The sequence below is a fragment of the Oxyura jamaicensis genome, chromosome 26 (genome assembly GCF_011077185.1).
Source record: "Oxyura jamaicensis isolate SHBP4307 breed ruddy duck chromosome 26, BPBGC_Ojam_1.0, whole genome shotgun sequence".
Lineage (NCBI taxonomy): Eukaryota > Metazoa > Chordata > Aves > Anseriformes > Anatidae > Oxyura > Oxyura jamaicensis.
Genome location: NC_048918.1, coordinates 803,143 through 822,937, shown reverse-complemented (window position 1 = coordinate 822,937; position 19,795 = coordinate 803,143). Strand labels below are relative to the sequence as shown.

The following is a 19,795-nucleotide window of genomic DNA, read 5'->3' as shown; positions in this document are numbered from 1 at the left end:
TGGCGCAGCCACCATGTCTTTGTTTCATGGCTTTGCCACTAGCTCGAAGAAACAAACATAAATAAGCACAGGAACTAAATCCATGAACAGTCCTGGTGTTCGCTCACGATCAGCCCAATACTCCCGGTTCCTACTTGCTTTACTCAGTTTATTTCTCTGAGTTGTGGATTTAGCTATAGCACGAAAATAAGTTCACAAAACAGACAGTCAGAGAGGAACAATATGGAGCTCTTAAAGACAAACAGAATTTGCAGATCTGCATAAACAAAACATACAATACAGATTCATCTCATCCATAACACACAAAACAGAAAAGGCTCCGCACGTTTAAGTAGGTCATAAAAATTAACTAGGAACCCTATTTTACAACAGCAAAATCTTGACTGTCTTATCTGTTAGATTTACTCAACAAATCTGGCATGTTCACAAGCATTCAGTATGACAGAAGTCAGAAGATTTGGTATTATGGGACAGCGGGGAAAAAACAAACCAGGGAAATGCTGAGAGTCGGTCAGTTCTTCAGCACTGGGACCAAATTCTCCGAACTCCGGTGCACAGCAGTGCTCTGCGGCACTGATCTGTGTTTATTTGGTGACAACAAACACCAATCTGCACACAGCAGAACTACAAAAGCAGTAAAACAAAAAACAAACCTTGCCTTCCATTTGACTTTTTTTCTTTACAGCCCATCAGTCATTCGCATGCGAAGACTCAAACAACTGAGTTCTTCGTGCCACAATCACATCACACAAAATACAGCAGCTAGGTGTTGTTACAAGGATCCCCTTTCAAAACCGTTTTCCTCCTGTTGCGTACAGCCAAAACGCATACGTGGGTGTGTTCTTTGCTGGACCGTGCTCTGACCCGACAGCAGCGCGCTGGAGAAACATTTGCTTGGTGCTGACAGCACGGCTCTCCTTGCTACAACCTCGTAACAAAAATACTTGCTTCCAAAAGGTAAAAAATTAATTCTGAATCTCGTAGAATTATACTATACATGAACACAGCAAAACTTTAAAGAAACAGCAGTGGCAGGGCTCCACAGCTCATCGTTACGGACCAGAACAAATCAACGACTACCTAAGCAGCAGCAGGCAGCTCCACTTCCACCGGCTGCTTCCAACAGGAGCTCCGTGCGTGGCCAGGAGCTCTGTGGAGGACCAGTGACATCTGGTGGCTTCCTGGGACAGACCAGGAACTCCCTGAGGGTTCAACACAGGCTCCCTGAACGCGGCATCCTACATTAGCTGCTCTGGGACTTCTGTTCTTTTTGTTTTCCTATTAAGCCACTGCCAACACAGGAGTGAGCTATGCTCAGAACAATGTGCTCAGCATGCAGTTTCCCCCCCTCATCAAGTGAAGAAGTTGCCATTCCTGAAAGCACGGGGAACGAGGCCATCTTTGAACTCTTCTGCTCACAGCGTGTAAACCGTAATCTTTATATCGGTGTCTTCAAACACTTCCCCGAGTATTGCTGAAACTTTATCCCAATCCAAGCGGTCAAGTCCACACCCAATCCTGGAAAATAAGACACCAAAATAATCGTACTGAGCTCTTCTGGAGCACGCTGTGAACAGCGAGCCCTTCCGGCAGCTCCACTTTTATGTGGCGCTAACTCAACTCACCACAAATCGACATAATGCAGATAAAATACGGCAATAACCAAGCCCAAATTTTGGCTACCGTTAAAACCCACTGGGAAACGCACGCTTCGGTTACACAACTGGATAAGAGTTACATTGAAGCAGGTACTTGAGCTCTTATCTCATGGTGGGGAATCATCTCTCAAAACCCCTTCTGCCCGAGCAACGCTGAATCACAGCACACTGGCTGCCGTTCTTACTTGGGCATGGAGATGTCCGTAACTCCGTTGTTTAGACAGTGAGTTTTCATGGCTTCTAAACTCTTCCGCATATCCTCGTAAGTGGGTTTATGAGAAACTTTCTTCTTTGTAATCTAAGTGTAAATATAAAAGGTCAGCTGTGCCTTTGGTGCGATCGCTGCAACGTGGTTTTTTTTTCAAAGCATGCTCCACCACACTCAGACCGTACGCCCGGAGTCGCTACTACGAAGGAAAAAAGAACTACGCTGCTTGAAGCAGTACAAATTAGCAGCTGGTTCTGTGAACTTCAAAGCGTAAACATGCACACTCAAGGAAGCTCGGCTTCTCAAGGAGGAAGACTTGAGTAATACAGCTCACTTTTTTTAGAAGAACATACTCAAAAAAACCCTCACAGCTCTTAAGGCCCTCGTTACAATATCTAACACAACTTAGTCACACGGAAGCACTGGAGCCCTGTCCTCCTCTTACCAGGTAGTAAATATACCGGTCGTCTCTTTGGAGAACTGCCACCTCTCCCGTTTTCTTTTCTGAAGGGAGAAAGAAAGTGTTACTTTAGAACAGCTGAAGTCCACCACATAAACGTCCCAGCAACCCTCGTGGCTTGGAATACCCTTACTGCCGGGGATCACTTACTCTCAAGCTCCCGCACGCCCACCCCACGTGCACCACTCACGTTGATCCAACAGCTCCTGGACGCCCCCGAACTTCTTCTTGAAGAGCACAGCTATGCCCGCGCCCATGCGACAGTCCTCACTGATGCAATGAGCCAAGGCATCCGTCTGGGGGCACGAGAAAAGGTCTCCCTTAACACACCTGATCTGAAGAGCAACACAGAGAGAAATGGGCAAGCTTAGAGGGCACATGACGATAACAGAACACCTGCAGCTAGGCAAGCCCATGTGGTAACACCTGTGAGGCACCGAGCTTCAGATGCCATCTGAACATTGATTCAGTACGTTGATTCAGTACGAATTGTGAACGTGACAAGCAGATAACTTATCTGCAGGATCAGCTATGGGAATCAAGTGCCAGCTCAGCAGTTCATTTTACACAACCGATAAAGGAAAGTTATGTAATGCAGAGCAGAAGTGGCTTAGTGCACATCCTCAACACGCCGGTACGTCAGCGCTCCGTACACCAGGCATTTAAACACCTCAGCTCTGTGCTGACGTAAAACACGCACATCACTGATGGAGGTACAGAAGCACAGGAAAATTACCAAGAACTTTAATAGCAGTCACTCTCCTCCCCAAAGCTATGTGGCACAACCACCTGTGATGTTATTAGGGAACAAGAACGTCTCTATACAGAGACACCCGTCACAGCAATAGCCCACATAACCCATTTTCTACGCACTCGGTCCCCTTGCTCCTTGAAGACCTGGGTGGCCATGGTAACGTGGGCTATGGTGAAGACTCCCGTGGCTAGAAGGATGACAGAGAGAAAAACAGTTATTAGAACCCCAAACTAGGCAATAAACTCGTGTGACAGAAGGCCCCAGGCTGAGACTGCCTTTATGGGCCAATGTAGGCAGACAAAATGCCCCCTTGGGAAAGAAGGGAGAAAAAAAAGGAGAAAAGCAGCAGGGGGGGGGAGGGGGGAGGGGAGAGAGGAAGCACCCGCAGCACCCCACAGCTCGGCCCGTGAGGCGCCAGCAGGCCCCAGCCCGGGGTTAACGCAGAACCAGCACCCACGGGCCTCGGATCCTGCTCCGGGCCGGAAGTAGACCCGACAGGGGGAAACCCCAACGGGCAGAGCGTGAGGAAGGAGCCGGAGGAGCGGAGCTGGCGCCGCCCCGAGCCTGCCCAGCGCTGCCCACATCGCCCGGCCCGGCCCCGCTTCGCCGCTAGGCCGCGCTCGGCCTCACGCACAAAATGGCCGCCGCCCTCCCTCTCGGCCGCCTCTCTAGGCAGCCTGGAGGACCTCCCTCTCTATGGTACCCGCCCAGAACATTCCGCCGGCCGCCCCACGGCGCACGCGCGAGGCGCTGAGAGGCGGGGCCGAGGTGGAGGCGGGAGGGAAGGGGTGGAGCCGGAGCGACGCGTGCGCACTGCGGGCCGCAGCCTCCCTGCGAGCCGCCCTCCCTTCCCACGGCGCATGCGCGGAGGCCGCGGGGGGGCGGGGCCTTCCTCCGAGGGGGCCACGTGCGGGAGGCGGGGCCGGCGGGAGGCGGCCTTTGTCCGGGGTTGGGCGCCATTTTGCGCGGAGGCGCTGATTGGGCTGCGGCGGGCGGCGGCGGAGCCAATCAGTGGCGGGGCCCAACCGGGGGAGCGAGGCCCGGGTGAGCGCGAGCAGCCAAGATGGCGCCCCCAGCGCCCCGGGCGGGGCCGGGCGGGGGCAGGGGGCCGGGGGCGGCGGGGGGCGGCTCCGGGGCAGGACGGGGCAGGAGGGGACCCGGGGGAACGGGGAGGCCCCATGGGGACGGAGGAGTACCGGGAGGTACCCGGGGGACGAGAGGGTACCGGGGAGGAGGCTGCGGAGGGCACCGGGAGGTGCTGGGGGGCTGGAGGGGAAGGAGCGGGGCAGGCCCGGGGCAGGCCCGGGGCAGGGCCCGGTTTCCTTCCGCCCCCCCGCCCTTCCCTCCTTCCCCCGTAGGGCCCGGTGTTGCCCGTACGGGGCCGCTGGGGGACGGTAGGGCTCCGCCCTCGGGAGGGGGAGCCTTGTGGTATCCAGTGGTAGGGCCCGAGGGAACGGCCTCGGGTTGGGCCGGGGGGGGGTCAGGTGGGCAATGAGGAGCCATTTCTGCTCGGAAGGAGCGGTCAGGCCTTGGGACGGGTTGCCCAGTGGGGTGGTGGGGTCACCGTCCCTGGGGGTGTTCGGGGAGAGGTTGGGCGTGGGTTAGTGGGTGACAATGGTGGTAGGGGGATGGCTGGACCAGGTGATCTTGGAGGGCTTTTCCAGCCCTAATGATTCTAGGATTCCTGCTGCCAGATGGGCACCTTCTCCTCTTCATCCTCCTCATCCCCTTCTCTCCCTCCCCATCCCACCACCAAGGTGGGCAGGGGGCTCCCCCCTTCCCCCGGGGGTCCCAGTGCCAGGCACCAAATGGTGCCGTGAGCCCCCACCTGGGGGGTGCTGCCCCCAGGGAGCTGCAGCCCTGCTGAGGAAAGCCCCAGGGCCCAGGCTCTTCTGCCACACGGTAAAAATGCCCCTGGGTGAACCTCCCTGCAGTGCAAGTTGGGTACGGAGACCACAAACAACACACGGGTGCCACACGTTGGGCGCTGCTCAGTGGGAGATGAGGCAGGGGCGTCTGTGTGCTGCCGTTCAGTGAAATCCTGTCCTCGGCTTTGTGGGGGCGGCTGTCCTCTGCTGGTGTCCTTTGAGGGCTGTGATCGGCCCAGGAGAGCTCTGCCAATTCCCTGATTTTCCTCCAGGAAACGTGGGACACATTTTTCAACGGTACTTCCGTGCTGACTAATCTCTAGCCTAGGGAACCACTCCTCTAGGTTGAATCGCACACAAACACATGAATAAAACGAGCTCTTAAGCCATCTTCAGTGCAGGCAAGGGCCCGGCGGGGAGGAGCTGACGGGCGAGCTCAGTGGGAGGAGCGTGCCCGTGGAAGCAGAACGCCGATGGCTGAATTGAGCTTGGATAGAGAAACGCGGCTGCTCTCCTGCTTTAATGGAGGAGATGAAGCAGTCCCTCGGAGGACGATGATCCGGCACGTGTAAAACCTTCCGTGTGTAACGCTGGCTAGCCGCAGCTCGTGCAAAGGATCAGGACTGTGATGCTGCTGGGTTTTTTATGCAAACAAGATAGGGGCTTCACGCGGGGCGCTGAGAAGACGCGTTCCCAAGTATTCCTGTCCCTGTGCTGAATGTGGTGGTAAGAAAGGCAGAGAACTTGGGGCAAATGCAGGTCAGCGGCGTCCTGTGCTTGGTACTGACACTTCCCTGAAGAATGAGATGTGGGAGCCGTTTCCTGGTAGCCCCCCAAGCATTTAGGGCAGAAGTGAAGTGTATTTTGGCAATCCCTGGAAAAACTGTTACTAAATGGGCCGAGGATGGAGTTAATGCTGCATCCAAATGAGGCGCCTTTCTGTGCTGGGACTCACGGGGTTGGTGTTGCTGCATCCCAGTTGTGATCTGATCCTTACTCTGGTGCAGCTGGGTGTTACGGCCCCTGCAGTAAACCTGCTTCTGACCTGTTCTGTTACAAGCTGCTTTTTGTCTGTTCCTTCAGAATTACGCAGCGTTGGGTGCTAACACCGAAGAAATCGGTGCTGAATAAAATAACTGGGTTTTATAGGGTTACAGGAGTAGGGTGGCGTCGCCAAGGTAATGCAAGGCGCTGAAGTACAGAGGATATTGTAAAGTTCGGGAGCAGGGAACGCGAGCGGTGTCGCTACAGCAGGTCCCTCTGTGTCTGCTACAGCTAGAGGAAGTCGGGACTGCCTGTCGTGTTTCTTTGAAGGGGCCTGTTGCTTTTATTTTGGTTGAAAAAAATGGAAGTCATGCTCCGTGGTTTCACTAGAGCACGTGCTCAGCCGTGGGTTAATCAAGTGCATCATTAAGAGTAACAGGAAGAATCCTTCCTTTGTCGATCTGAGCAGAAATGTTGGGGAGAAGGAGGTTATGGAGCCAAGCGTTCTATTTCAGCGCCGTGTTCTTCGTGTGGCTAGGCAAGAGTCCAAGAAACGAGAGGTCTCCTCTCTGTTCCCAAAATACAGGAGAGGAGCAGGAGAAGGAAGAGAGGAAAGGAGGCAGAGCTGTGGAGTTGGGGGAGGAGAGCCTGTTCCACTTAGCTTTGTTGAAGTCTCAAAATCGCGTTCGGTTTTACACCTAACCCTTGCGTTGAGTGATTTTAAGAGCAATCGCCGCCCTCCTCCGGCAGTAAGGCTGTAGGAGCCGTCCGTAGGCCAGAAGGTGCAGAGTAAAACACGCAGGTTTATAGCTGTTACTTGAAGATACCTACAGAGCTGAGTTTGAGATGATAACGTGGTTTTTAAATCAAAATTCCAGCTTTGTTAAGAAATAAGCGCGGTGCCGTGGAGGAGGGAAGTCCTTGGCGAAGCAGCGGCAGCTCTGGCTGTGTGGCTGCGGGCGAGGCGTCACCTCGCTGGTAGCAGGTGGTTTGCATTCCAGCTGCCGTTTCCAGCTGATCATTTCCCAGCCCTGGGACAATTACCACGTGCTTTTTTTCCTCACCAGCTACGCGGACTGAGGCGTGCCTGGATCAGCGTTGGAACTGAAGCGCCATGGAGCAGTACACAGCCAACAGTAACAGCTCCACAGAGCAGATCGTCGTGCAAGCTGGGCAGATCCAGCAGCAGGTACGGGAAGTTGAAGGGGGTGATTGGGCTCTGCCGGTGCCGAGCTGCAAACCTGCTTCTTCTCAGAGCTCCGCAGAATCAGCGGGATGCTTCACAGTGCCGTCGGGATGGCTGTTCACCTGGCTCGTGGCAGTGGAGCAGTTTAACATGGAGTCGTTTTATCATTGAACTCAGAGAAAACAGGCTTTAAAAAAATAATAAAACACCTACCTGTAATTTTATTAATGTAACTTCATGGTATATGTTATTGAATTTCAGTGGAGCTGGGAGTTGGCAGACTGGAAGTGATGTGAAGAAAATACCAAATCCTCTGAAAATGGAGGAAACAAAATCTTAATCCAAGGAGTCCGTTGTCCGCAAGGCACAATGCACATTTCCCCCCAAACTGAAGTAAATGTTGTTCAAGCCAATGGCTTTTCTCCAGCTTTCTCAAACTGAAATCCCTCAGTTTAGTACTGCAGATAGATCAAAATTGACCCAGTACAAGAACTGGGGGGAAACAAAATAGCTAAAAACCACCTTGCATCTGTGGATGAATTGATCTGTTCCAGAAAGAACTCCCTAGTTTACGTGTTAGCGTGCAGGCTGGTCGCTTGGGTTTTGTTCTGTTTTGCCTTGTTTTTTTTAAGGCTTGTAGGTTTTTAGTGTTACTGAACTTCATCCGTTCACACAGGGTGATACATTCTGAGATGAGCTGTGCTGCTGCTGAATTTTTGGTGCATCCTGTGTTCATTCAAGGCAAGAGGCGTTTCTTAGCTGGTCTCGCACGTGGATGAACCACTGGTTATGCTCCCAGCGAGACGTACTTTGCTTTGTCAGCGGCCTATTTGAGGTTTGATAGCTGGGACCAGCTTCTTGCACTGCACTGAGCTGGAGAACAAGATTATAGTTCAGGATGGAAAACGACAAATTAAGAATGATCAAAAATACCCGCTTCCAGCAGGCAACCAAAGTTCCCTTTGGCTTTATTGATACTTTGTAGGTAAAGGGCATTAAACGTAGATGAACTTCTTTCATTCTAGTTGGTACTCTCAAAGCCCGTGTCGTACTGTACACAAAACGTTTTTCTAAGCTGTTTTAATAGGCCGGCTGTAGTGCAGCCTCTAGTAGAGAGATGTCGTACATCTCCCCAAAAGCTAACGCCGTTAACGTTGATTATTTTGGGACTCTTACTAAAGAGGCTAAAGATAGACGAGGCTTTTAGATTTAGCTGCTCTTGCGACCTGTCAAGATCATCCCTGAAGGTCAGTGGTGGGAAGGCGATGCAGAGGTGACACAGATGAAGCCTGTAGTCTTTGCTGCTCTTCTGTGCAGGAAGAAACGTACGGCCTTCATTGTAACTAACGGGCAAAAATCTGGGAAGTTGCACAATAAAAAGTTGAGCAGTGAAAGGAGACGTTCTGCAGAAAGGTAGGGGTCTAAGACAACGAAGCTGAATTTTTAAGTTCTGGAAAATGACCTCACATGTTCTTGGTAACCAATTTCTGTCTGGGATGCTGAAGGCTGTCAGTGTCATACCCAGGTCTGCCAGTGTTCTGTTCTTAGATCTAAGTGTAATCACATTCCGTATGTTCCGAGAGCAGCATATATGAATGCTAAAATTCCTCCTCTTCCAGCAAAGTGTGGTTGTCTCTTGTCTGAGCTGTGCATTTCCATGTTTCAAGCTATTCCTGTTCCTGTTCCCAGCAGCAGGGTGGTGTCACTGCTGTCCAGCTGCAGACTGAGGCTCAGGTGGCATCCGCCTCAGGCCAGCAAGTCCAGACCCTCCAGGTAGTGGTGATCTCTCTGATTGTGTTTATGTGAGCACTGCATGACTCTCCCCATCACCACATATCTAATGCTGTGTTTCTTGCGGGGTTTGAAATAGGGGCAGGAAAATTGGTGGCCAGTATTAATATTACATGCTTGATGTGAGCTCTCTGTGAAGGTTACAGCTTTTCATTGCATCTCGGGTGCATTCGTTGAGTCCCAGCCATTGTAATTCTGAAAGCAAATAGTGGTTGAAATGGGACTCAAGATAAATAAAACTCAGATAATGAACTCAAAAGGCAGAACTGAAGTGATGCAGCCCAAAGGTTCTCTCTGCTTTCAATACCGGATTTCTGGTACCCACTGTGAGCAGTTCCGTGTCCTCCCTACGTGAAAGGGACAGAGGTGGCAGATGAGCCACCAGCTTCACGAGTGAAACTTCTCCACCTGTGATTGGAAAAGGTACCTGGGGATAGCATTAGCTCCTGCAGGACTGGGATGGCTGATCTCTTATTGATAACAACACGGAAACCCAGGAGTGTGCGTTCTAACAACAAACACCAGAAATTGGAAGGAAATGCAAGGTCATTTCAAACCCTGATTTGTTTCAGAGTGAAATGTTTTGTGTCTTGCAACACAAACGTTACTTCATTAGCTCACGGAGGAGACCTGTAAAGGAGTTGATAAACCCTGGGCAGTCGTAGCAATTTATTAGCACATTGTGCGCTCAGTATTTTGGTTTTGTTTGAGGCTCGAACGGACTTGCCAGGTGTAAAGTTGAACACAGCATTTTTTATGTTTGGAGTTGAAACACGGAAAGCTGGCTGACTTAAATCGCTTGGGTCACTGTGCCCTTCCAGTCCCCCCCACCTGGTTTTGTTGTTGTTTTTGCTTGCTCTAATGCATTAACAAGACTCCCGGAATGTGCGTTCATCTCCCTGCTTTTTGGATGTAGTCCTGCTGACTGCTTCTCTCTGGCTGACACGAGCATGCTTTTATCTCCCGTCATTCAATAAAGTTCCACCAGTTCTGCTAGTGACTCCGATGTGATAGTGACAAGGCTGAGGGACGGAGCGGCGTAGCAGGGCTGTGGGGTGACCTGTGAAGTCCCAGTATTCTACTTAACCCTGCTGGCTCTCGAGGTCCCGCTGTGGTGCCGTTTGGAGATGTTAACGTGTAGCTCACAGAGGTGTTTCAGCTCTGGGAAGTGAGGACTATTTTTTTTTTAAGGCCTTCAGAATGCGATGAAAATCTGTGCCGGTATTTAGTCTGGTGTTCTACAGCGAGAGTGGTTGCAGAGCAAACGTTCAGTATTGCATGCTCTTGACATCTACAGCTCAAAAACCCAAGAACTCAGCGACTTAGTTCAGAAACAAAAGCAACACAACCTGGGGCCCGGCTAAGGGCGATTACCTGCTCCATGAGCCTCATCGCACGTTTCAGCTTGCTGTAGTCTTTTCAAAGATTTGTTTGGGGGAGTTTGGGGAATTAGCAGGTGAGGATGCTTAAGGAGAGACGTTTCCCCTTGCCTTTCTTTTCAGTAGCCTTTTTCCTCGTGGCCAGCTGCAGTGACCTTTAATGCAGAACTTAGAGATCTGCTGCAAGCCTTGTTGGTCCCAGAAGCGGCTGCTGCACGCGTTCTGCTGCTCTTCCTTACTGAACTACATTTGGTGCTGTTAATATAATTTCATTTAGTAACCATGAGAAGGTTCCCTAAGAATATCACCTGCTGTAGCTACTGGTTAGGAAATGGAGATGGTTTAAGCATGAGAGTGGAAGCTCTGCAGTCTCTGCCAGAGTGGCCTATTGAGAGCTCTTCCTGTTAGGAGCCCCAGTCAAAGATCAGTAGAGGTGTGGTTAATGAAGCTTCTTTCATAACACTTTGCTCTTGGGCCGTGCATGAGCGTAGTTAGCGTGTCTGAAAAAAATAGCCATGCCTTTCCAGCTTTATTGCAGTTGGATGGGAGGTTTGGGTTAGACTGCAGCAGAAAAAGTTAATTTAACAAATCCAGCAGCACAGCATGGAAAAAGCTTTAGAAACTAAAGGCATCGGTGCTGGTGTGCAGCCCAGTTGAGGGACTGTGGCTCGGTTTCTCTGGTCACCGCGTTGCAGTAGGTAAGCACTCATCCTCACGTGGCAGCCGCTCTAGGTTCTGCTGTCACGCCACCAGACGTCTTCATTGTCCTGTTTGTGTGTGTTTGTTCTTTCTTTCCTGTTTCCTAGGTCCAGGGTCAGCCGTTAATGGTGCAGGTGAGCGGAGGCCAGCTGATCACATCAACCGGGCAGCCGATCATGGTGCAGGCGGTGCCCGGCGGTCAGGGCCAGACAATCATGCAAGTCCCGGTTTCCGGCACCCAGGGACTGCAGCAGGTGAGATAACCTGAACTGGATTGAGATGAATTGCAGAGAATGAGCTGTGATGTTCTTACCCTGTCAGACAGAGTGTGTTTGCCTCAGCACTGTTAAAATAAACCGGGCAGCTCTGGTTGTTTTCCAGCCGTGGATCTGCCACGGTGAGCTATTGAAAAATGCAACTGAGACGTGCTTCGTGCTTGGTTTTCGTATTGTAAGGGATGGTGCAAACCTTTTAAGTGCAGTCCATCAAAATATAGCTAGAGTTTGGTGTGTTTTTTTCACTGACCATTACAGTGTAGTTGGTTTGGTGCCTACCCAATTTATGGCTAAGAAAGTGGATTTTAAAAATTACTTTTTTAAAAAAGGAAACTTCTGAAGTAAATTCTTGGGCTCGAGTCCATCTGTTATGTGATGGCTGAAGGTGCATTTAAACATCTCCATTGCAAAGAAAGTAATAGTGTAGAAGGAAGTCTGATGATTTTGATTAGAAACAATTATTTTTAAATACTTGACAGTTTTTAAATCTCAGCGGGTGCTCAACGTGTGTTCCCCCAAAGTAAGGGAAGAGCTGTAATGGCCGCTTAATGAAAGTGTTCGGTGATTAGCGAAGGTTTAGGAATGAAGTTCTGCACGGTCCAGCCAGGCACACGTCGTGTTCGTGTTGTGAGAGGTTTATTTAGTTACGGAATTCAGTTTCCTTGAATGAAAGACAATATTTTTGGGGTCAGGTTCTTTACAGTCTGGTTGTTGAGGAAAGTCTGTAAGTTGTTTTTTAAGCAGAAGCAACGAACAATGTTCCAGCTTCTCTTTGTTTCTCACAAATATTGACATTGATGGAAAGACTTCTCCGCATAGCTGAGAATATTTTTATATATGTCCAGGAGAATTTCTGTGTGCTGGATAATTAACACTCCACAGATAACTTTAAATCTTACTCTACTTTTTTTTCTGTGACCTGAGTATTGTTATGCCTAGTTTCATGTGACTAATTTATTTCTTTGACCGTTTTACTGTGTAAGCAGCGGAGAGTTGCTAGGGCACGATGACACTGGCATGTTACATTCCTCTGTTCTGTGTGGTCCTGACAGCTGTTGCGTCAGTGACTGCTGTGTCGTAGAGAGGAGTAAATTAAAACTCCTCGTTGCGAAATGGAAAACCGAGAAGAATCAGTGCTTTCTTTGTAACAGTAAATCATCCGCAGAGATGATGTGGTAATGCTGAGGCCAAGGAGGGAGAAATAAGAGGTATAGTTAATGTTCCTTTCTGACTCTTTCTTCCACAGATTCAGTTGGTCCAGCCAGGTCAGATTCAGATTCAAGGTGGGCAGGCTGTGCAGGTACAGGGGCAGCAGGGCCAGACCCAGCAGATCATTATACAGCAGCCACAGACTGCAGTTACTGCTGGCCAGACACAGGTAACTGCACCAGCATGAAAGGGTTTTCTTGAGAGGCGTAGGAAGAGAAACGTGACAAATGACTTAAGATGTGGTTAAGTAAAAAGGAAAAAATGTAAATTAATGTCAAGGAGAACTTGAGAATAAAGTTAATATTTTTGTAGTGTTCTCATGCATAACTCTGGGACAGGATGAATAGACTGCATGTTTTTATCCATCGTGTTTCTGTATATTTGTTCACGGCTGTTTTCATCTCTCTGTTGAAATTTGACCAAGTATTGCTAATTTCATACTTGCGCCATTTTGTGAAATAATCTAGTCGTGCCTGGGTTTTCTGCTGTTTTTGTTTAGGACCAGAATTAAATTTCTGAGCAGCCTAGTTCTTCCTTGAACATATTGCTAGTGAGACAGGAAACCTAGAACTTGTTTCTTTGAATGTTAAGTACTGCGGTGTTAGAAAAAGTTCATTAAACGTGCTTCAGGTACCTTCTGTTCAATTCAGTGGGTTTGAGCTCCATCCTATTTCTTTATGCTGGTAATAAAGCAAAAGAAATACGTGCCTGAAACGTCATAAGCACTGCGTGTTAATTCAGGAATTGTGAAACTTGGGAAAGAAGCAGTTTATAAAAGTTACTGTGTTCTTTGTTTTGTTTAGACTCAGCAACAAATAGCAGTTCAAGGACAACAGGTAGCCCAAACGGCTGAAGGGCAGACCATAGTCTATCAGCCAGTCAATGCTGATGGAACCATTCTCCAACAAGGTAGGAGCCTTGGTGCAAAAATTCAGGACTTCTCCAGATCTGTTTTACAGATTTTACTGCCGTGTAATTATTGTCAAAGAAAACAAAGCTGCGGTGTTGGTGGTAACGCGGTGATTGTTCTGATGTGAATTGTTGTCATAGCGAATGGCAGAAGAAATGTTGGTTTTTACACAGGGATTTAGCAGGTAGTTTTTTCCCCAGAAAAATATCAAAAATTGCTTTTTTCTTCAGCAAGGTCTATTAGAATAGAAGCACTTGAGTTTGCTTTTACACTTCAGAATACTTTCCTGAGGCTGGGATGACTGTGCAGACCCAAAAAATACCGAGCATGAGGAGCAGGTGATGGAATTTAGTTAAGAACTCGCATTTCCAAATCCTTCTACATCTTATGAAAGGGTGAATGAGTGACAAACAGAAGTGGGACTAATGGTGTTCCCTTCTTTCTGTGTGCGTGTTTTTGTTTTTCTTTTCTTCTTCTTTTGTGTTTTATTTTCTTAAAGTTACAGTCCCTGTTACAGGCATGATCACCATTCCAGCAGCCAGTTTGGCTGGAGCTCAAATTGTCCAAGCGGGAGCCAACACCAACACCACCAGCAGCGGACAGGGGACCGTTACAGTGACGCTGCCAGTTGCTGGAAATGTTGTCAACTCCGGGGGCATGGTTATGGTATGCATTTAACTTCCAGTTGATCTCTTTAAAGGTGGAGCTTTGAGGTGTCTGTGCACAAGCCACTGTCAGAGATTCTTGTCGACTTCATATGGTCGGTCGTCTAGTAGCTACCAGGAGTTTAAATGACACAAGTTTTCAGTTTCAGTGGCCTCTGTCCTGTTGTGGTTTGTTTTCCTGTACTTTTGTTCTACTACAAGAATTGAGTTCAAAAATCTAGAAGCTGAAATTCCAAATAAGCTGTTAACGAATGAGCGGACATTTAGAAAGATTGATTTGACTCTTGTGTTTCTTGAGGATGCCTTAGTCGTGCTTTTTCTGATCCATAGGAACCCGTTTTCTGCCAGTTCCTACTTCTTTGTAGTGTGATAGCTTTTAACTTGCACTTCACTGTTCATCCCCACTAGAGGTCAGCATCTCTACAAGTAATAAATGCTTAAGAACTGTTAGGAAATTATCATATAAATTAACTGATAACCAGAAAGAAGGGGAAGTGATGGCATGTCCTGGATGCAGATTGTGCAAGAAGCAGTAACGTGGTCATAGAATTGTAGATTGTATTGAACTTTGAGTATTATCGGGAAAAAAGCAAGCACAGATGATGTGTGATTGATCTGCTTAAATTTGTCCTGCAGCTTGAGAAGTTGGAGAACAACTGTATTGCTTTCAGTTTAAGTAGGTACATTACCTGAAGAAAAAACAAACCCTTTCCATTGTAAACATTTTAATTATTTTTGCATTCACTTTTTGTTCCAACCGCAAGTACTAAAATCATTCTTCTCTGTATAGATGGTACCTGGGGCTGGATCAGTACCAGCTATCCAGAGAATACCTTTGCCTGGAGCAGAGATGCTCGAAGAAGAGCCCCTGTATGTAAATGCCAAACAGTATCACCGGATCCTTAAGAGGAGGCAGGCACGTGCGAAGCTTGAAGCAGAGGGGAAAATTCCCAAAGAAAGAAGGGTGAGAACGTAACTCAGATCTGATGCAGGGTTGCTCTATGAGAAAGGCACAGAAAAGCATCTCTACCAGAAAAACAAGGATTGGAGTCATGCAATCGTAGTTGATTGCATGAGCAATCAACTGCAATTTTTCTCGTTGATGAGCTACATCAGAGTGACTTCTTTGTGTCCCTTGGTGGCAGTAGTGCTTCTTTTCCATATGTTGAGTTGTTGAGTAGGTACGGAACTGTGTTGCAAAGAGGCAGTTACTGTAAGTGTTTTGTCTCGGGGTGGGTGGGGAAGGATGGGATCCGGGTGGGCTCTTCTAGCGAGTCAGGAATTTCCCCGGCGTTCCTAGTTCAGTAAATCCAAGTAAATGGGAAGTGCAGGCTGCTCTCATTGCTCTCCTCTTCCACACTGTGACAGAAATACTTGCACGAATCTCGGCATCGTCACGCCATGGCCAGGAAGCGAGGAGAAGGTGGACGGTTCTTCTCACCAAAGGAGAAGGACAGCCCTCATATGCAGGTGAGCGGAGTTTTGTCTGTCCTTTGGACAGGTGACACTTCTGTTCATTCAGAATGCACTTTTGGGGTGTATTTCTACTGTTGTCCCTGTTCTTTTTTGGGGCTAGGCTGCTGACTTTTGTCCCTCTCTGCCCTTGGTTTTATGTTTCAAGCATTGTAAAGAAACATTCTTGTAGAGAACAAGCACCTATTTGCCTGGAGTAATTCATTCATTGTCATGTTGATAGAAATGTTTTCACTTTGTTACACAGGTAGAGGATGCTTGCACTTGTTGTCCTAAGAAATAGCGTCTGTGCAGCTGTTCTGACAGCGTACCAGTCTCCTTTTTAGGACATGTTGAGGGTAGAGGTGCCTCATCTTGCTCGTGATGGAACGTCAGTGTCTGATTCTTAGTTGGGTACTGATTGATATATAAAAAGCACAAGAAAGGTTTTTCAAAGGAGGGAATGTAACAGGGTAGAAATAGCAATTGTTGCTAACTGGTGCTTTAAAGCAGTCCCATGGCTTCAGTGGAAGAGTGTTCCTCACTCTAAAATGAAATCCTTCCCAAGTGCCAGAACCAGACCTAGACCTACCAGCAGCAGGTTTTCCCAAGTACCAGAAACAAGACATTATTAGGAATTACTAAGATTTATGTATCCCAGTTCTGTTGTAAAAATGTGACCTGCTTGGAGAACAGAGGAGGAGGTGTTACAGGAGTATCTTCTATGGAAGTAGGTGTGTGATTCTCTGCTGTTACAGAAAAGTGCATGGCGTGTATAAAATCCATGTATTTTGTATCTGTAGGATCCATCTCAGGCCAACGAAGAAGCAATGACACAGATGATCAGAGTCTCCTAATCACTGCTTAAAGAAAAACGAAACTGAATTCCTGTCCCTTCTGCAAGTCTGTCCTCCCTTACCAGTGCATCAAGCAAGTCTTTCAATGGGACAATCGCCGTATCGCAGCCTATCCTTTTCTACAGAGCAAGCACCACGTTTTCAGTGTGTGGTCAAGATTTTAACTGCAGTTGACTCAACAAACAGAAACTTAATGACTTTCTTGGTATACTCTGATTCAGCGCAGGGATTTCAAAGTCTGACTGCTCATGCCTTTTTTTCTTTATAACATCTCTTGCATTAAAATTGGCCGTGGTGAGAGTGTGCCACTGACTGACCAGCAATAACTGGCATGCTGAAGCAGGGCCAGCAAAGACCTCTTGGAGTTGTGGCCCTTCTGTACAGAGACATAATCCAACTTAGAGCAACCAGCACTGATGTGACTACACCACAGTACTTTGTTTTCCCAGTAGAGACTTACTTATATCCACTTCTTACACCGTTGGACCTCACTGTCAACTGAACTGTTCACTGCTCTTGCATTTGCGCTTGTGAGACTGACAGAAACTGAAGGGGGTTCTCTTAAGCTCTGCTCTGTAAAATGGGTAAACAGCAAGCTCTGCTCTGGGCAAAGTTCAGCCGTCAAGTCAAAATAATAGAAACGGTTTGAGGTTATTACAGGACTTGATTTATTGTGTATTTGGTCCAAGAAGTACAGGGAGAGGTTTGATGTGAGGATAAGGATTTAACTAGTAAAAGCAATGTTCTGGTGGTTCTTGGTATGTTTATCGCTAGCAGTTGATGCTTTGGAAGAAGAGTGGATGGTAGTATAAACGGATTAAAACTTCCAAGTGAGTATCTTTCTTCTAACCTGCCAGTCCAGTGCATGGTTTCTCCAAAAGAAATAAAATCTGCAGTCCCAGAGTGATAGCACTTGACCATCTTTTTGACAGTGTTTCTTGATGTCTGTTCTAAATCAGTTCCAAAAATTCTCTCCGGTGCAGAGTGAGGGTTTGTTTCAGGACAGCTCAGCTCATCCTGATGTAACTGAAGGACTGTTAAAGAAATGAAGGCAGATAGTGATGAACCTTTCAGGCTTTTTACAGACTGTCCTCTTAAATAAGAATTTAAAAAGTGGCACTTCAGGAAGGAGGAGAACTTGTATTTTTAAAAAAGGGATTTTCCATGACGTATGGCTGGTTTCTGGCTGCATTTTGACAAAGCTTAGCTTTATCTTTCAGTTGCTAATGACAGATTTTTAAGCTTGCTCCATTCTTACTGATGTGAAACGTGGTGATGGAGGCGGTAGTTCAGGAGCCTTTTAGCAGATGACACTTACATCCTTCCATGCCCATCTTCTCCCATCTTGACTGAATTCTGACTGTGTGTCACCTGCATAGTCTCCTCTCTTCCATTTTTTGTGTTTTGTAGTTAAAACTGAGTCACAGCCCTCAAGCATGGGCTTGGAAATAGAGCCAGATGTGGCTGGGGGTCTGGAGGGTGTTGATTAAAAACACAAAAAGGGAAAGTGTCAGAGGGGAGAGGTTTTATTCTGGGGAAAATAGCCAAGGAGAGGAGAGACTGATTTAAATTTGGTGAACTTTATTTCCATGTGAAAAGAGAAGTAAATGCAACTTAGAGTTTTCTAACTATATTATCTCCCTGTTACATTTTTCCCATTTACTGAAAGCTTATGGCTAGAAGCAAAACTGGAGAAATCAGCAAGTGCTAAAAGGCTGGGAGGATACAAAAAGACCCAGCTTTGACCATTCTGTTAAGGTAAAAGAGAAATACACTAAACCTACAAGTATGAAAAGATGGGAAGAAATAAGAGGAAGGAACAGAAATGTGGAGAGATGTTAGGTGCTACGCTGCCAGCAGGCAGCCTGGGAGGCAGAGTATTCCTGCTTAGATACTAAGGAAGGCAGTGCTTTGATCGGCCACCTCTGAAGTACGTAGTGAAAGTACCGAGAAGAAAAGCAGATTTGGTATTTACAGTTAGCTGGGTTTTGAAATGAAGTTGATTCTCTTCTGAACTTGTAGCTCGGTGTTCTTACCCTGACTACATCTGACACAGTGAACTGAAACTGAGAAACTTCTGTGCAGGGACATCTGCAGCTATAGGAGGAGGTGGAAGCCTTGTTCTAAACCTTTTGTTTGGAATTTTGTCTTAAATTACGTCAGTAATCCAACGCTCTTCTCACAAATTTTCCATGAGGGCTTTTTCTAACTATTCAGAAAGCATTGATGGCATCGTTGGTGCCTTTGGTTGCTTCTGCCTTAAAGTACTTGGCCAGTTGGTGCTCGTTTTCTTCAGTTGGCAACTACAAAATCTGCGCCTGGCGTTTCTTGTGAGGTCACCCATTTCAGGTCTTTCAGTGAAGGAATGACAACTTCTGCTTTAGTTGAATTTGCAGCATTATTGTAAATACTTTTTGAGAGCATCTGTACATTTTGTCAGTAGAATATTCATGTGCTGAAGCAAGACAGCCTCTCCATTACCTGTCTGCTCTTCAACTGAGAGCTGATCTCTGTCCTGGAGAGCCCCCTCAGAGAGCTGGGAGTTAGAGAAGCAGAGTTTATTGCTCTGACATATTAATGCTTTCTCTCCTTCCCTTTCTCTTTTTTTTTTCTCTTTTGTGAATAATTACATCTTTAATTCTTAAAGAAGTTGTGAACTTCTTCAGAGCAGCTAGAGCTTTTTTTCCCAGGAAGCCCTTCATACAGAGGTTCTCTGATCTGTTGTAGAAAGTGTATTAAGGCCTACGGGTTTGTGTTATTTAGGAAGTCGTACTGTTAATACTTTAGCGACGTGAAAGCCTGAATGCTACCGTCAGGTTTTGCATTTGCTTTAGGTTGTGTGTGTTCACTTCTAAAAGTAGTGTTTGCTTGGTGAGATTGGAGGTGTCAGTCAATGTGATTGACCCACGTTACCAGCAGTCTGCTTTCTTTTCCTGGGTAAACTTGTTAAAGTGGAGACATCACCAAGTTCAAACCTCTCTAGTGATTAAATGAGAAATCTCTGTGGATTGGCTACACTTGAGCAAAATCTCCACTTTGGGAGTGCATAAAAGTGTGGATGAGGATAAAAGAATAGGCTTGGGGAGAATGTGGAATGTAGTTGGTAGACCAAGGAACCCTGGAGCAGTGAACCTATCAAAAACGAAAAAAACACTTGTTCAAAGAATGAGATGTAGAAAATGGTCCTCAAGTGATGCTAAGCTAAGCGGCTTCAAGGCTTTGCATGTTAAAAAGAGGGGAGGGTGGAAAAAATGTTCTTGTGAATGGGTGGGGGGGGTACTGAGATTTGCGTAATGTAAGGCAAAGTTTGTATATAGTTAAAAGTTTATAATTTTTTTTATATAATGCATTTTTTCAAGTGTATTTTGGTCTTTAATAGATGCAATTGTAAGTACTGTGTACACTATCCAGCTAATAAAAATTTATAAACCAAGAACCAG

General features: G+C 47.3%; 2 protein-coding genes across 11 annotated transcripts; one reads left to right on the top strand and one right to left on the bottom strand.

Moving 5' to 3' along the window:
* Positions 1-127: 127 nt before the first annotated feature.
* Positions 128-3,771, bottom strand: OARD1 (O-acyl-ADP-ribose deacylase 1). Its single transcript, XM_035347122.1, has 6 exons — positions 3,538-3,771; positions 3,200-3,267; positions 2,517-2,661; positions 2,312-2,370; positions 1,844-1,956; positions 128-1,518 (listed from the first exon to the last, which is right to left on the bottom strand). Exons 1-6 carry the CDS (start codon positions 3,662-3,664, stop codon positions 1,416-1,418), a joined length of 615 nt encoding a protein of 204 aa, XP_035203013.1. The 5' UTR covers positions 3,665-3,771; the 3' UTR covers positions 128-1,415.
* Positions 3,772-3,990: 219 nt separating this feature from the next.
* NFYA (nuclear transcription factor Y subunit alpha) lies at positions 3,991-19,791 on the top strand. 10 transcript variants are annotated; one of them, XM_035347108.1, is made up of 10 exons: positions 3,991-4,124; positions 7,000-7,121; positions 8,811-8,891; positions 11,095-11,241; positions 12,509-12,640; positions 13,275-13,380; positions 13,881-14,047; positions 14,837-15,010; positions 15,415-15,516; positions 16,302-19,791. In XM_035347108.1, exons 2-10 carry the CDS (start codon positions 7,047-7,049, stop codon positions 16,353-16,355), a joined length of 1,038 nt encoding a protein of 345 aa, XP_035202999.1. In that variant the 5' UTR covers positions 3,991-4,124; positions 7,000-7,046; the 3' UTR covers positions 16,356-19,791. The 10 variants fall into 10 exon arrangements, with proteins under 10 accessions (XP_035202999.1, XP_035202997.1, XP_035202998.1 ...); XM_035347106.1 differs by having other exon boundaries at positions 8,811-8,894; XM_035347107.1 differs by having other exon boundaries at positions 8,808-8,891.
* Positions 19,792-19,795: the final 4 nt, after the last annotated feature.

What these genes read in the sequence shown, in the direction of transcription:
- OARD1 (XM_035347122.1), bottom strand. Translation starts at nt 3,664, where the DNA reads ATGTGGGCAGCGCTGGGCAGGCTCGGGGCGGCGCCAGCTCCGCTCCTC. An exon ending in CGGAGCAGGATCCGAGGCCC is followed by an intron (nt 3,268 to 3,537) that starts GTGGGTGCTGGT and finishes TCATCCTTCTAG; the next exon opens with CCACGGGAGTCTTCACCATA. An exon ending in ACCGGTATATTTACTACCTG is followed by an intron (nt 1,957 to 2,311) that starts GTAAGAGGAGGA and finishes ATTTACACTTAG; the next exon opens with ATTACAAAGAAGAAAGTTTC.
- NFYA (XM_035347105.1), top strand. Translation starts at nt 7,047, where the DNA reads ATGGAGCAGTACACAGCCAACAGTAACAGCTCCACAGAGCAGATCGTC. An exon ending in CTGGGCAGATCCAGCAGCAG is followed by an intron (nt 7,122 to 8,807) that starts GTACGGGAAGTT and finishes TCCTGTTCCCAG; the next exon opens with CAGCAGGGTGGTGTCACTGC. An exon ending in AAGTCCAGACCCTCCAGGTA is followed by an intron (nt 8,895 to 11,094) that starts GTGGTGATCTCT and finishes CCTGTTTCCTAG; the next exon opens with GTCCAGGGTCAGCCGTTAAT.